This window comes from Ciconia boyciana, chromosome 3 (genome assembly GCF_034638445.1).
Source record: "Ciconia boyciana chromosome 3, ASM3463844v1, whole genome shotgun sequence".
Taxonomy (NCBI): domain Eukaryota; kingdom Metazoa; phylum Chordata; class Aves; order Ciconiiformes; family Ciconiidae; genus Ciconia; species Ciconia boyciana.
This window is the reverse complement of record NC_132936.1, coordinates 68,393,117-68,409,539: the sequence shown is the minus strand read 5'-3', so window position 1 is coordinate 68,409,539 and position 16,423 is coordinate 68,393,117. Positions and strand designations below refer to the sequence as shown.

General features: G+C 43.7%; 1 protein-coding gene across 2 annotated transcripts in view; it reads right to left on the bottom strand.

Moving 5' to 3' along the window:
• Window positions 1-12,939, bottom strand: part of PHACTR2 (phosphatase and actin regulator 2) — a 140,699-nt gene extending 127,760 nt beyond the window's left edge. For both annotated transcript variants that reach the window (XM_072856014.1, XM_072856016.1), the window contains exon 1: window positions 12,783-12,939. In XM_072856014.1, coding sequence (XP_072712115.1) covers window positions 12,783-12,927 — 145 coding nt within the window. In that variant the 5' untranslated portion in view covers window positions 12,928-12,939. The remainder of the gene's footprint in view (window positions 1-12,782) is intronic.
• Between the last annotated feature and the right edge of the window lie 3,484 nt (window positions 12,940-16,423).

Genomic DNA, 16,423 nt, shown 5'->3' with positions numbered 1-16,423 from the left:
CAGAAGTTTCCAGCACCAAAGAAGCCCAGCAGCCACTGAAAAAAACAACTGACAGTGTGACTTTAAGAGCCAAACCAAAACAGTATTAAACACTGGGAAGTCACAATGAAATCACAAGCCCAGAAACACTGCATTAGACTTCATCAGCAGTGTACTGCTGTGTTTAGAAGAGGACTGCGCAGCAGCTGGAGGTGAAGCTCAGGTGGGTTGCAGTCACAGCCATGGCTTGGCTGGACCACATCGCCATGCTGGCATAGCCTGAGTTGCGTACTCTGTTGAAGAATGCTCACTCCACTAAAAGTGCTGGGTCTCCTCCTTTTTCTCAAAGCCAATGCATTTGCTGAGGGATCAAAATGTCCATATTATCTACAAACACTACACCAAATACACTGAAATGGGAGGAAAAATGTTGGCACAGACCAGAGGGGGAAAGGAAGGGGGTGCCCAGCCCTTTCTCCTTCTGTGGCAATCTCAAAGCACAGTGACCGAAACCTGCTTCCCTGCTCAGAGTGAGGGTCCACGTGGCCAGCCTTCAGCCTTCAGCCTTTCTCTTGGAGATGCCTGATAGCTACCAATTCCTTCCTTACCTTACCTGTGACTGTGTCCCTGTATTTTCTAGCAGAGAAAGCAAGGCTCCACCAGTCTGACAGCTAGATGCTTATATTTCAGTGGTTTAGAAAAACATCATTTAAATGAACTGGACTGAACTGAAGGTGGTTAGTTATTTTTTCATCTATACACACATCATCATACCCAAGAACCTATCAACACCTATGAACAGGACATACCTGATATGCTCTTATTCCTTGCAGGTCATGAATTCTCAACAAAAGAACCCATACTGCAATTTTACGTATAAAATATGCAACCCTACTAAAAACTGCCCTGCAGTTCTATGGCAGAGTATTTCAGTGCCCACTATCCACATGACTCAGCCAATGTTCAGTGCTGTTACAGATTCCAAGGCTCAGAGCAATCCACTTAGGGACATTACATCCCTCAGAGTGACACGGAGGGAAGATATTCCATTAGGAGACAAGCAAGGAATTGCGGTTCCCTGAACCACACCAGCCTTTACTGCAGGAGTCTTCAGTGTCAGAGTGAATCCCACAGGCATCTGGCATCGGCCAAATGCCACTGAACCCAGCTTCTGATTTCTTGTTGGTACAATTATTACACTGGACGAATCACTTTCACAGTGATCCCAAATCGCCACTCTTGCAACAACTCTGTTTCAAAAAGATTAAGCTCCCATTAACAAATGGAGATTAGGACTACTGAAAAGTGCGCGTATTTTGATAGCTTTTATTGACATTTAAAAGGATTAGAATCAGAAGTAATTTGCATGTAGTTTTAAAACTCAGGTCCATCTTATAAATGTGCATAATTTGAAGCATCTAATCCTGAGTCTGAGAGAGATGCATATTTGCCATTTACAGAGCTCTTTCTGGATTTTTTTTTCCCTCTCTCCCATAGTTATGACAATCAATGTCTGTATAAAAACATTTTGGGTCAAATTTCATTTACTTCATACATGATATGAATGAATTTTAGTTTTTTGGGATTTATTTCCTCTATGGCATATATATGACTGAGACAAATTCATTGGAGCAGAAGTATGGAGTTCTAATTAGTGCCTGAATTAAAATCTCCTTGACATCATTTCTTTTAAAATAGCAATGGGCTTAGAAGGCAGACAAAAACTTGTTTATTCGATGGACTTCTCACTGTCAAGATGCCGTTGCCTAGGCTTCATCTAAATATTCTAAATATTCATCTAAATTCATCTAAGTATATCTTTATCTTAAGCCTAGGGTAAAAGTGAGTGTAATGCAACTCCTCTTCACAATACTGAGGGAGAATTTCCTTTGGTTGTGCCCTTTCGTTTCACTTATCTTGTTGTCAGTTATTTCTTTCCTGCTTGGGAAAATTCCTTCCCATCTCTTTCACTTCCCTCTGCTTTCCCTCTGCCATAGATGGGGGAACATAGATGTGGCTCTTCCATCCAGCCAAAAAGCAAGATCCGTCTTTACCTCCTTAGCCCAGTGTGTCTGGTGCAGGTGGATGGCTTGTATGCTCAGTCCCGCGTCCCCCACTGTCATTCCTGACTTGGCCTAAACACAGAACAATAAAAAAACCCACAATTGCAGAAGACCCTGCTCATTGCCACTGCAAAACAGCTTCTTTTCACATACTTTTTAGTGCATTTCCAGCTCTGATTTCAAGTGCTTCCAGCAGGGTAGCTTTCACTGTTCCGCCTAGGAGACTATTCCCCAGCCCAATGAATCTCACTCCCAAGAAAACCTCCTTTACACGTCCCCTCCTGTGCTTGCAGCACTTTTCCAATCTTGGCCTAGAACAGTGGAACAAAAATCTTTTTCCTGACAGAGTTTACACAATAATGCAATAAAGTTGCAAAAGCTGTGTGCTCCATCAAGTTACTTTCACTCATCAGGAATTTATGTGATACCAACTTGTGTGTTGCTTGCAATAGATGATTTCTATCTTTAATAAATGACAACTCCACCAAAGTGCAAAACCATCCAAAACAGACAATATAATTACAAACTTCATAGAAGACATAAGCAAGTAAGTAAAGAAAACCTTTACTTAAACTGCTGACACCAAGACTAAGTCTGATGGGTCTTTTTCCCCCTGAATTCAGCAGACTGGTTACAGACATCTTGCCAGCACTCACTCTATTGGTGATGCTTCCTTTCTCTTTTTAAAAGACTGCCAGCTGCATTATTTTAGACATTGTAAAAAAGTGCTTTCGTTTGCATTTTACTTAACCCTGCTTGAGTTAAGAGTGATTTCGAAGTAACACCTAACTTGCTATTAGGCAATTACCTTGCTATTTTGAGAGAACGTGCCACCTTGCCTCACCCAAGGATGGGCAACTCTGCAGAGCTGCCAGCCTGCTGGTGCTGCCTCTGTGGCAGGCACCGAGTGAAAGGCTTTATTTGTCCTCATGGAAGCTGCCAAGGGAGGAACTTTCTTCCAGGGTCTGGTGATGATCAGGAGAGCTCTTTGACCCAGAGCCAAAAAAGGGCAGGCAGCATGGCCAAAGCCCCAAGCTCACCCCAAAGCCTTTCACCCCCATAGCTGAAAGAAAGTAATTCGCTCTGGTGTTTCCCTCTAGGTCTGGCAGATTCTGCACTGGAAGGGTATAGCTTTCAGATGTTGTTTCTGATAGACCACTAAATGCACAAGCTGCAGTACAACGCGCTCACGTATCATGTGCCCAGTGATAAACACCCATACCACAGAGTGAAATGGGCGCTGTTGGCCTGTGAGCCAAAATCACCTACAAAATCATATATATGCATTCACTGGTTCACCTTGTGAAGATCCCATTAGGCAAATCCCAAATTGTCTATATAAATAAGAGAAAGCTCTGGAAATTACTGCATCAATCCTTTGGAAATCTTTCCCCCAAATTATTTTTGCTATTTGCAGATCAAAAGCCATTGTTTATCTCAACTTCTGAAGAATAAGGCAAAACTCATAGCAGATGTGTTTCCAAAGACTTAAATAGCTGGGTGGCAGCATATTTTTTGGATTTGCTATTCACTAAAATAAACACGGTGTGAAATATTACCATTCGGTTTTGTTTGCAGCAAGGCATAACAGGAAGACACCATTATTTTTTTTAAATATTCAGGGCTTAAAAGTCAAAAGGCTGGAAGAAAGATGCAGTGCCCCTCAGGAGCTGTAACTCTCCCTCTCGGCTCACTCCTAAGGATACAGAGTTGAGAGCCTACTCAGAGAAACACAGACAGAGGTGCCTATGGCCCAAGTAACAAAAGCAGCATGCCATGCTTCATCCTTGCGGCTAGAGCAGTTCATATCATGACTTGGCATGTCCACTGGTCCCCGATGGATTACACTTGCTCTGGCTGTGTAACTAAAATGACTTATTTCAAATCCAACCCTTCTGAGCTTGCCAAAACTGCTTTTAATCTGAAAAAAAAATCAGAATTATGTCTTCTAGGCGCTGTCTTTTCATGCTGCGCTTCGGTAACACTCATCTTTTTTCAGATAAAAGGTTCATAGTTTCATCAGTGGTTTAAACCACTAACATTAACTGTCAACCCTGGCACTGGGCAACAGAGGAAATAAATAAAAAAGTGGCAAGTAGATGATTGCTAATTATCCTTTCACTCACAAAGTTTAAATATAGCTGCCTGTGTTTCAACACAAAGGCCTGCAATTAGGACACACTCAACTGCAAATGCACCCCAACCCCTTCTTTACTGTGCTTGTAGCTGATACAAAACAATACCTCAACACTAATTCTACTTGGTGCCTGTAATTTTCTTGAGTACTGTGTATATTAGTCACAGATATATCTTAAAAGCTGTGATTCTCCCCCAAAAACGGAAAAAGTAAACACATGTGCTCTGGAGGGAGAGCTTTACTCAACGTGCTCTTTAGGGCCTGGTTCCGTGAAATACTTCCTTATACATCCTTATTCTTTCAAGAAGGCATTTGAACCTTTAAAGAATTTGATATCCAATGATTTAGCCATGACAAAGTAAAGTGGCAGTGGTTACACTTGCCCTGTATAGGTGGATGGGGTCCCTTCGAATAATCACATTTCTGTGCCAGGGAAATTCTGACACTTCTCTGCTGCCTTCGTTCCTATTCCTGCTCCCCAAACTAGAAGAAAAAAACCTCCTATATCAAATTTTCATATGATGAAAAATTCTAAAAACCTTAGACTAATTTTTTGAAGTGACAATTGACCATTTTCAAATTTTGTCAGATATTTCTCCTGAAAATGCAGAAATGTGCCTGAAATCAGGATTGTTTCTACAAAAATGTGGATTTTCACAAAACTCTTATTTCATCAGGATACATTTGGATTCAAAGAAACTTCAGCTAACTTAACAACTTTAAATAATGTAGGGATCATGCTAGACTTCAGCCTTTTCCTGAGCCTCACCACTGTGCCAAGCTTTATCTTAAAAAGGCTCTGAAGCACTTCTCCTCCATTCCTAACATTCAGCAACCCTTTTTTTTTCAATTTTTAGGAGATCTTTTTTTCCTTTCCCAATGAATTCCTAAAACCGAATGAATCTCTGCTCTGCCTGTACAAATTCTGAGCTTTATCTCCCTGTGACAGAAAATAAACTTAATGTTTGCAGGCTCCTAGTCCATTCACATCTCATTCTCTGGGGTCAAAGAGCCTCCAACATCTGTGAAGCACTGGAGTGCGTGAGACGTGAGTGGGCAGGACAGAACCTCACACACACATACACAGCCAGACCTAGACAGAGCATCAGCAAAAGTGGGATGTACGCTATCGACACAATATAAATGAGATTTATTGGAAGCTGTGGAGAAGATGGAAAAGAAGCTAGTAGGGGAGAGGGGAGTGAAAGAGTGGGGAGAAGGTGAAAGGAAGAAAGAGATGAGTGCCTTTTATTTCCAGTATAGTTTGGATAGGAACGACTTGGGTAAAGGTGCCAAAACTGAGCTACCGACTGATGCATCCAGCTAACAGAAATAGCGTGTGGTACTGTGCAACTGGCCAAATTCCCCAAGTGGGAGCCAACACAATTTGTGTGCGAGACTGAAGTCATGTCTGAAGTAGAAGGAGAAGAAAAAGTAACTAACTGCTTTCAATAGGAGTCCACTCTCCCCAAACAAGTTTTTCTTCTTGATACTTTAAATTGTGCAGATGTTAAAAAATGTAGGGCAAGCTGTAAAATACATGTTTGATTAAAAATAACCATTACATGCTACATTTTCTGAAAAATAAGACATTTAGTAAAAAACACGATCATTATTTCAAAGATAAGTCATTTACCCACAGTATTTTAGCATGCGAAGAGTCGCCATGTCACCACCTCCAGTAGAACGCTTCCTCTTCCACATTTCCTTCCCATGCCCCCGCTGTTCAGCCCTGTATTTCTCTGAATGTGGCCAAGAGGTTTTAACAACAACATGAGAAATGGGAAGGGCAATCCAGAGTGTGCCAGAAGTATATAAGAAACATGAGAGAGAAGAGAGAGGGTAAGAAATGTCTTACCACCAAAGCATGCAGTGGTTTAAGCTGCTTTTTCTGAAAAATAAGGCAGTATAAAGTCCACTTCATATAAAGTCCTCTACCTGAGAGCACGGCAGACTTGCAAAGCGTAGCGGCTTTGAAGCTTCAGGCTGTATTAAAGCAGTGCCAATGCTTCTGAGCCCATTATACTAGGTACTTGACACTGATATAGTTTACTAATATTTCACTGCTTCAGCCTTTCTAAATTAAAAAATCCTAACAATACTAAAGGCACTTGTAGAATGTATACAACACAACATATTAAAAGTCCAATTCTGCATCAAAACTGCGTGATGGGGAACAAGTTTTCTCAGCTCACCACCGAGGGAAGTGTTGACTGCCTACAGACTCTGCTTGTATTTCAGGAAGATCACAGCACTTTCTACACAAATGAAAAGCAAGAGCATCCCTTGTTGTGGTGGATTTTAAGACCGACAATTTCAAAGATAAAGTGAAAAGTGATTGAACTTGGAACACTGAAGCCAGGATTTTCTATTTTCTTCTAGATATTTTTCCTTTTGTGCCACTTGGTTTGTACCTCAGAAAAACTAACTTCTGCATCTGTTAGATAATAGCGACATGCTAGGTAAAATGCTAGAGGAAAAAAAGAAAAAAAAAAGAAAAGATTACCACTGAAGATATCTTTGTCTTATGCTAAAGCAAGCATTAAAAATTCAGAAGCAAGACTAATACTGGTGTTATTGAAAACTGAAATCCTACAGAATTTCTGGCACTGGAAAGATCCTGACTTCAAAAAGCAAAAATAAATAAAAATGTAAATTCTTCACCAATCTTTAAAAAAACCTGCCGACTATCCCCAGCCCTTTGACCTTAAATAGAGCCTGCTTTTTCAGGAAATAACGGCAAAAAGAGAAGGAGGTGGGGGACGTGGGGAAGAAAGATAAATGATTTATGCTAATGATGGATTTGACTGATGAAATGTTTAGGTTTTAAAACCAAAACAAATGCTTTTTTTGGAACAAGTTGTTTACATTCAGCAAGCGAAGGAATAAAAAATCTTCTTTAGCTACTCTTTAGATCACTTCTTCAGGCTTCATACTTGACGTGCAGTCTGATATTAAATGGTTACTTGCTAGAAGCCACACATCAGCAGGAAGTGCTAAATGCCAAAGGGCCTTGAGAAACTAAAACACACACGGTTGCAAAATGCTGAACAGATCCCACAGTCAGCTACTGATTAGTTGTTGCAAAATACACATTAAATCATACGCTGTGAATGTTTGCAGTCCAATTTCTACTTAGCCAACCATGAAGACCATTACCACATTTAGAAAATACTTTTTTTTTTAATCCTGAGCCCAAGTCTCAGTATTTGATTGTAAAGGTGTTGTCTCAGAAACTGGGTCATGTGCAAATGACACACAGTATACATGGTTTGTATTTGTAAATCATACTGTTCCTTGTGTTCCCAGTGTTCCCTGTTTCACACTTAATCAGGGTTAACACCAAGAACATATCCCAGTTGTCCTGCAAGAGTATGATGTGGAATAATGTCTTTTAGTCCAGGATAAAACAGGCAGATTCTTATTTCATATGCAATATTGTATAAACTCATACTAGAAATTGCTGGTGATATTCTGGCACACACTTCTTCCCTGCACGCCCACCTAATCATATAAACTAAACCAGTTTTCAGGAAGACTTAAACTTTATCAATGTATGCAGTACAAAATGTTATATGATTCCTGGATTTTTCCTCAGTACACTTCTGAAACTATTATGGGATGACGATCTAAGCATGTTTCCAGATTATGAAGAAGTAGATGTTTCAATTCTATAAGCATATGTCGAATTTCATATGGTTATGATCGCTGCCTCTTTCTGATAGTTCCAGTTTTCAAATTGATGGAAAAATATTGATGTGGACTTAGGGACAGCATGCATTATTTTTTGGAAATTACACAGTCATGTTGAGTTTAATTTCTAAGTCCCCAACAACGCTGATTTGTCTTAACTCCTACTATAGTTTTCTGCCCCAAATTATCTGCCTTGGGCTTCTTGCGAAGTTTTGTACTTTGATTTATGTTGCAAACAAAACCTGCTTGATACAATGGAGAATCATGCTTTCCTGTAACTCCCGTATTTTCATATAACGTACCAAAACCAGATGCTTTAGTTATGAGTATTCTTCCACACCGTGAGGCTGCTCCCTCCTCACCCCCATGTGATGACTGAAAAACACCATCTTTCTAACCGCCCTCCCAAAGCACATCTGATGTCTTCCTCACAAACACTGAACTCAACTCCCATAGACTTTGGTAGGACTCTTGCTTGGTCTGTATGGAAATTGGATCCAAGAAACTGGAATCTGTAGCCATTTTGGGAAATACAAGTGCAGAGGGAAATACAGACAAACCTTAACAGCTACCTATCTACCTAGCCAAAATTTATCTTTTTTTCCTAGGTTCCAAGCCCCTAGATAGTCAAGTCAATCTCCGGATAAGAGTTTTTTGGGTTTCACTCTTTCTAGATCCTCAAATACCTCCAGCTGTCAAAAACATTTTATTTCCTTTGCATAAGCCAGAAAGTTTGTCCTTTAAGAAGAGAATCCGACATTTGTTAAGTTCGCAAATTGGAGCACTCTAATCATGAAAAGCTCCGATAATTCCAAAAATTGTCAATTTTCTTCCCATCGAACATCAGCCACTCTGATCACTACATGAAATCTTCCCTGATTTTTCACTGAAGTGGGTCAGTTTAAGCCATCCTTTCACTCACCCTATTCTGGAGTCAGCAGCAGAAGGAATCGTAGCTGTTACTCATTATCATTGTGAATAAATTAACCTGCGAAGGACCACTTTGCTAGCCAAAAATTCCCAGAATAATCCCCTGGGATGTACAAGTTTTGAGGCAGGACTGTCATTTGTGTTCAGCCTTTCACTGTCTGCTGCAACCAAGCATTTGGGGTATAGCCTGAGGTGTTGATGAATTACTGTCTGAATTCTCAGGTAGGGTTTTTTCGTCTGTCATCAGAAAGGCATGGAAAAAAGCATGAAAGGAATGGAAACATGCATGAGGAGCTCACGTCTCTACCTGAAAGGTGTGCTTCTTAGCAGTGGAACAAATTATCTGAAACTTCTACTTCTTGCTAAAGAGCCAGACCTCAAGAGGAACTGCAACAATATGACAGTGTCAATCCTGGAGTGGAGAAACGGGTGCTTTTTTGACTTCTGGTCTGAGCAGTAAAGTTCCCTTTTCACCAAGATGTACCTCACCACAAACCTCACCACCTTTGGAACAAAATGCAAGGCTGTATAGCAAAAACCACAACACTAAAAAGAAAGCAAACTGAAAACTGTCTATGTGGACATGCAGATAAAGAACGGGCACCGCAGTAGCTGAGGTTAGCGCCTGAAGGCTGTCACAAACAGAACTGCCGGTGCCGCATCACAACCGGAGCACAAAGGTGGCTGCCGTGAGGCAGCAGCATCCCCCCGACCCTGCACCCTGGGGCTCACCGCTCACGCCGAGAGCTGCTCTCAGCCCCATGGCCACCACATCTAGATTTTGGAGAAGTTCTGGGAAAGCATTTGAACAGGGTCTTTATTTCAAATGCAGTTTGGTCCCCATCTATGCTGAGCAAATCAAGAAACTTGGCTAACTTGATCCACCTTTAAGGTGGGTTTAAGTCTAGTCACTAAACGTGGAAGGCTGCTTAAAGGTATGTAATTGAAGCAGCATTCTTGGAGTGGCTCTGGTGCTGCTCTGAAATTTTATGAGAATATTTTTTTCTTCACCAGTCTCCTAGAGATGCTCTGGCAAACTAGCCAGCTGTCAGGTGGGACGTACCACAATGTTGAAGTGATGCACAGGCTATGCCTGCCACAGAGGCTCTGAACTTCACTGTCGTTGCACTTTTTCAGGGTCTAAATCAAAAGTCTCGACCGTGCCACCCTTACTCATGATGAGGATCACCTCATTCCTCCCAGGGTTTACCAGAAGTAAAGAAAGAGTTGGAAGGTAAAGGCTTGATACAACGACGGATGAGGTGACAGCCCAGAGAGGGAAATTAAGTAATCTTCTACCACTAACCCTAAAAGAAAAAGCCAGCTTTAAGAAGAAAAAAAATGAAAATAAACTGTCCTCACAAGCTGGACCGCAGCTGATGAAGAGACGCTGTAAAGTGATACCAGGAAGTTGCTACTTTCAGCGTATGATAATAGCAGAGGAAGGAGTGGGGTAAGAAAGCACAGGCAGCATAAACATGGGGACCACGCGACCAGCCTCACTGTACTACCGAGATACATACAGTACTGATCTAGAATAACAAGCAGATGCATTTTATGAGCCACTGCCAAAGCTGCTTTTAGAAAGGCTAAGCTAGAAGGCTCTCTACAAATATTGCCTCTTAACAGATCCTGCATTGAGAATGGTAGAACAGGAGGTGGTAAAATAAATGATAGTGCGAACTGTCTACAGGGTTACCACCCCATCACTGATGGAGTGCGAGGAGACAATATCATCATTTCAGCACAACTGGCATCGGGATCTAGAAAATGAAGACAAATCTGCAACTGAAACTGCAACTTGTGACTTCAACAGTTGCAAGTGAATCACTCCAAGAACAGGCAGTAAGCAAACATTTTGCAGGTTATTTAAAATGCAAATTGTTCTTTTCTAAATGGAGCAGCTGAAGCACAGGTAACATCTGATGTAAATGAGTGACCTACTTTAAATTAATCAAATGGTACAGCTAGAGAAAGAGGTAGAAGCAATAATAATAATAAGGCTCATATTGTTTCTCTAAGTGCTTCACATTTCTGTCCCCATTACGGTTGTTCTCTAGGTCAGTGGGGAAATGAAAAAGCAGGTTATTTTAATGGCATCTCAGTATAAAAACAATTTTCTAGCCACCACATTAAAAATTAAACAGCTTTGCATCTTTAATGCATACTTTCCTTTTTAAAGAGGGAATCAACAGTTGTGTGGCAGCATGTAAATATTTCTGTTGTGCCCAATGAGCAGCCGGAAAAAAAATACAGGAAGCAGCAATGGAGAAAATACAGAATGAAAGAAGAGATGTCAAAAAAAAAAAACCCAACAGAGAAAGAAATTCTTGTCCTCTTGTCACTTGCTGGCAGGAAGCACATCCTCAAAATTAAAAGAAAAAAATCAAGTAGGGCAACAGGGAGGCCTAAATTTTGTATGTAAGAAACTACAAATAACAACTCATCTTCGAAAACACCATCATTTTACCTCCACTGGATTTGCCAGTCTCTTGTAATGAACTCAGCTCGTTGTTAGCAGTCTTTGTAGTTAAGCCAACAACCAACATAGTCTAACGTTGACATAGTCCAATCTTGTTAGCCTCTGTGGTGATCCCCCTGCATCCAGGTTAAGGCATCCTGTGAACACATCAAGCCCTAGGGCGTTGTTCATGCAGCACTCTTCCAGACGGTGCTGAAATACACCTTACACCTAACAGCAGGCCTTTCTGATTTGGACAAAACACTGCAACCTCCTCCCTCCTCCCTGTCCCAAATGCCCATCGATGTAACTTTTAAATAGACAAGGAAAAAGGTAGAGCAGAAAATGATGCAGAAAATGGCATGTAGAGTTGTTTTTGCTTGCAGCCTCTGGCCCCACAAGCTGAATCTACTTGCTCCTATGTGACTAAGCAAGTTTTCACTCCCTCTCTCCTCATCAGGCAGGCATAGCCGTATATTTGAGCTTCCCCAGGCAAATGGTCTGCTTCATCTTAACACTCCCTTGAGGAGCAAACATAAGAGGACATCGTGGTCCTATGCAGACCCGACCCTGCACCGCACTGTCCTACTTGTGCTGCAGCAGAGAAGGTCCCTCAGTGCACTCTGGAGCTTCCCTGATGGCGTTGTGGTTCACGGGTACCTGTGTGCAGTAGAGCGTACGTGTGCACCCAAAATACCTACATCGCCAGGGACATACGTGCCTACAGTCTTGTTTTAGTCAATAGAGCAGGGCTGATTTGCAACCGGGCAAGTACACGTTTTCAAAATGTGGGCAGCAGTATGGAAACCAGAATCTCATTTTCCTTAATAGCCGACCTCAGGAAACAGCCTGAGTAAAGAATAGCCCAACTGAGTATGCATTTACTTATTTTGGCCACTTTCAAATATCTGCACTGTAAACTAGGACCCTCACTTCCTCTCATTTTACACAGCAAAGTTACTCCGAATCCTGCAGGAAGCCTCCTCTGTCCCAAAGGGCCAGGATCATCCCCGAATCATCCCCTCTGTACTTGCAGTGGTTACCTCCTGAAGGAGGACGGTGGGATACCAACTCACACGTTTTTTTGCCTCACCTGTTAATGTAAAACCCAAAGGCGATATAAGTGCATGAAGTAAAATCCTAACACGCAATTGAAGCATAATGTGTGAAGCGGCAGGATGAGGAGTTTTGATGTCCCCGCAATACACCCTGAAGCCTTCCTGGGACTTTTCTGCCCTTGCAGTCAGAGATGCTTCGACGAACGGGTGGGTACCCACGACTTCATTTAATCCTGAGAACACGGCTATGAAATCCAGGAACTTGACGAACATCATCTCAAGGAGTAAACTAAGCACCACGTAAACCAGGGACCCACACTTTGGCCACCGAGAGAAGCCAGCCCCAGGTCTGGGAGGGCAGGGCAGGGTGTGGAGGAGGATGTTTTTTCCCAAATTTCCCAGTTCAGCTCGGCTGGGGGGGGGGGCTGGGACACAAGGACCCTCCCCTCCCTCCCCCTTACCTGAGCCACCCACGTTGGACCGGAGCAGGCAGCTTCTCCGGGAGGAGGAGAAGGAGGAGATGTCGCTTTGGGAGCGGCCGCGGGGACCGGGCAAGGACCAGGCGGGTGGCGGTGCTCCCCCGGTGCTCCCCGGCCTCTCAGCCATCGCCGTCGGGGAGCCGAGAGGGGCAGGGAGGAGAGGAGAGGAGGGAAAGAGGCGGCGAGGGAGGGGAAAGGGAAAGTTTGCAGAGGAAGAGCCGCCCCTCGCCTCAGACCGCCCCGTCGGAGCGGGGCCGCCCCGCCGGGACCGCGACGGGGGTTTTGGGTCTGTCGGAGCCTAAATTTTGTGTTTGCATAGAGGCAAAGCAAAGAAGGGGGGGGGGTGGGGAGATGCGCGGAGGAGGGGACGCGGGGGACCCCGCGTCCCCTCCCTCCGTGCATCTGCACCCCCCGGGGTGTCTTCGTGCTCCCCGCTCCCTTCATTTCCAACTCTCGGAAAAAAAAAACAACCAACAAACCAGAATCAGTTAAAAAAAGAGCCGAGCAACCGACACCACCACTTCTGTTTTGTGTAACAGGGTGCTCTCCCTCCTCCCCCGGCCGTCCCCCGCAAAACCGGGAGGTTGCAGAAGGCATCGCACCCCTGCAGCCGAGCGGGGAGGGCGATGAGTCAAATCTCCTACCCTCCCCTCCACCCCCCCTTCGTCTTTCCTAAGGTTTGGGTTGCAGGCAAGAGGCTTTTCACCACCACTTTTACGGTCGTGTGACTCAACGTTTTGGGAGGAAAGTACTCTTGCCTTTCAAATCAGAAGCGGGACTCACAGCGACTTCGGCAAAAGCAAAAGCAAACCCCGTGGTTTCATGTTCTGGTGCTTGTTTTACAGATACACTTTTATGACACGATTTGTCTTTAAAAGGGTGTTTAACGTTTTCACTGTTTTTTGCAGGCAAATCATTTTATAGCCTGCCTTGAATAAAATCCTTTCTGCCCTGAAGCCACCCGCACAACAGCAAAGATAGACAGGACTTCACCCTGTATTTTTAATGCATCCAGTGCCACGTTATCTAGCTATCAAATATGAAAGTCCCATTCAGGCTGTATGAAAACATTTCAGCAACTACCACTCCCCAGGTCTGAATCAAATCCTCCTGAGTCTGAAACATGTCCATGTGAAATTCACTTGCTGGCCTCTGCCTCCCACCAAGCAACCAAGTGCCCTCCTCTCAACGCCAAGCCCCACACAGCTCCCCAGGCGCGGTGGGTTTGCGGTCTTCCCAGCAGACGTACGGCTCAGGCACCCTTCGCCTTTGTCCAAGAGATCGATCCAGTACATGAGTCTCGTATGTCAGCCATTAGACAGGTCAAAAGGTCTTTTCTGCTCAGTGTCTCCCAGGGAGTTGCATTCATTATTTCCTCTCCTTCTTCCCTCTCGCTGACAGACCAGCCTGCTCCTTCCCTAGCTGCGGAGAGCTTTCCCAGTGGGACTGTGCTGCGAGAGTGAGAGGCAGGGGCTTCTCCTCGTGGGGCACAGCAGCGAGCTCCACGCTTGCAGGCTTTCCTGCGGGGGCCCGGTGGCTCCAGCACCGTGCAGGCAGACATGCTGCATCCCGGTTTAGAGAGCTTCCTGCAGTCTCAGACACCGGTCTTGCATTATTCACAAAATCTTAGAGTGTACTATTTTTATTATTTACCCTTTGCAGCTTGCATCATTACAGATGTGACTGTGCACTGAGGACCTTTTCCCTCACTGGAGATTTCAGTAGCTGTGCCTGTGTGGGCTGGTGACATTTTCTGAACCTGTTTATGCCTTAATCAGAAGTGTACTCATGGCTGCTATTTACTGAACTGTTTTCTATTTTTTTCTTTTTCTTTTTTTTTTTTCTTTACTTTAAAGGATGTGATCAAGTTCATTATTGAAATACACAGTTCCTGCTCCAAATCTCACCAAAGTCGATGGCAGGTCACTGATGTCAGTGGGCTTTGGGTCAGACCCCTGAGCTTTTCTTAAATCATTTTTCCTTCAAAGCATTTTGAGCCACAGAGCAGTTGTAACTTTGGCATGCTGTACAGAATAAGCTTCAGAGAGTCGACTTCAAAATTCCCACATTAAGGAGCTGCTCAGTGTCTGCAATCCTTTGGTATGATCAAAAAGAAAAGGAGAACATGAAGAAATCCAAAGATAAACTAGAAAAGGTACCATAGCAAGAGGTCAGAGGCATTTAAGGATTCCTTTTGAGAAGCAAAGTGACATCTAAAGGGGTGAAGGTAAGAGAAGACATAAAGTAGGTCAACACTGAATGTAAAAGAAATATGAAGAGGCTCCTATTGTGATATCAAAGTGCTTTTGTAAATCACAGTAATGTGAACAGTCAGTCAGAAAATGATACCATGGAAGTCATGAGGTTTTTTATCAGCCTGTAACTTAATACACTCTTCAAGGTATGTACATAAATGAAAATACTAAAAAAGTATGTAATTTCCGTTTTCACAGCCCTTTAGATACTCTTGGATGAAATACAACAGCTGTGGTTAATGGCTCTGGGAACTGAAGTTCTGTTTCCATAGAACAGCAGTAAAGTATGCATCCTTCCCAGGTGGAGAGAGATTAATTCAGTTGTCTACTCATTCATTTTTAACTGTTTTGGTGAGATTGTCTAAGAAATTTCCATTCATGGTGATGATTTTGAAAAGTTAGTATTTGCTGATTAAACCAAATTATTTCACAAAGGCTGTCCTATGGCTGCTGGGGTCTGATGCAAAAATATACAATTTGGGCTTTGGGAAAGATAGGAGAAGTGCCAGCATGGGCTACAAAGATGCTGGAAGATGCATCTTTTAAAGTACGTGCCTGCCCCCCATGATCGACAGCACAAATGCAAAGTGTCATCTACTGAAACAAGGCAGCTTCAGCACAGGCTTCCTCTGAAGCTGTTCTAATGGTCAAGGAAATACCTCCTTGACAGGCTTTGGGGCATCTCGCTACCCTGGAAGCCATCATGTACTGGAGCTGCACAGCGAGGGAAGGGAAGGGAAGGGAAGGGAAGGGAAGGGAAGGGAAGGGAAGGGAAGGGAAGGGAAGGGAAGGGAAGGGAAGGGAAGGGAAGGGAAGGGAAGGGAAGGGAAGGGAAGGGAAGGGAAGGGGGAAGGGAAGAGGGAAGGGAAGAGGGAAGGGAGGGAAGGGAAGGGGGAAGGGAGGGGAAGGGAGGTGAACCTGTACCTGTGGTTGGAAGCAGGCAGGAAGGGCAAATACAGCAGTCTGCCAAGGCCACCTCTGAAGCAGACCCTGGCTGCAGATCCAAGACTCAGACTGGATGTCCTGTTTTCGGCTGGGACAGAGTTAATTTTCTTTCTAGTAGCTGGTATAGTGCTGTGTTTTGGATTTAGGATGAGAATAATGTTGATAACACAGGGATGTTTTAGTTACTGCTGAGCAGTGCTTGCACAGAGTCAAGGCCTTTTCTGCTGCTCACCCCACCCCACCAGCGAGTAGGCTGGGGGTGCACAAGAAGCTGGGAGGGGACACAGCTGGGACAGCTGACCCCAGCTGGCCAAAGGGCTATTCCCTAACATATGGCGTCATGCTCAGCAATAAACTAGGGGGGAGGTTGGCTGGGGAGCCGCTGCTGGGGGACTGGCTGGGCATCGGTTGGTTGGTGGTGAG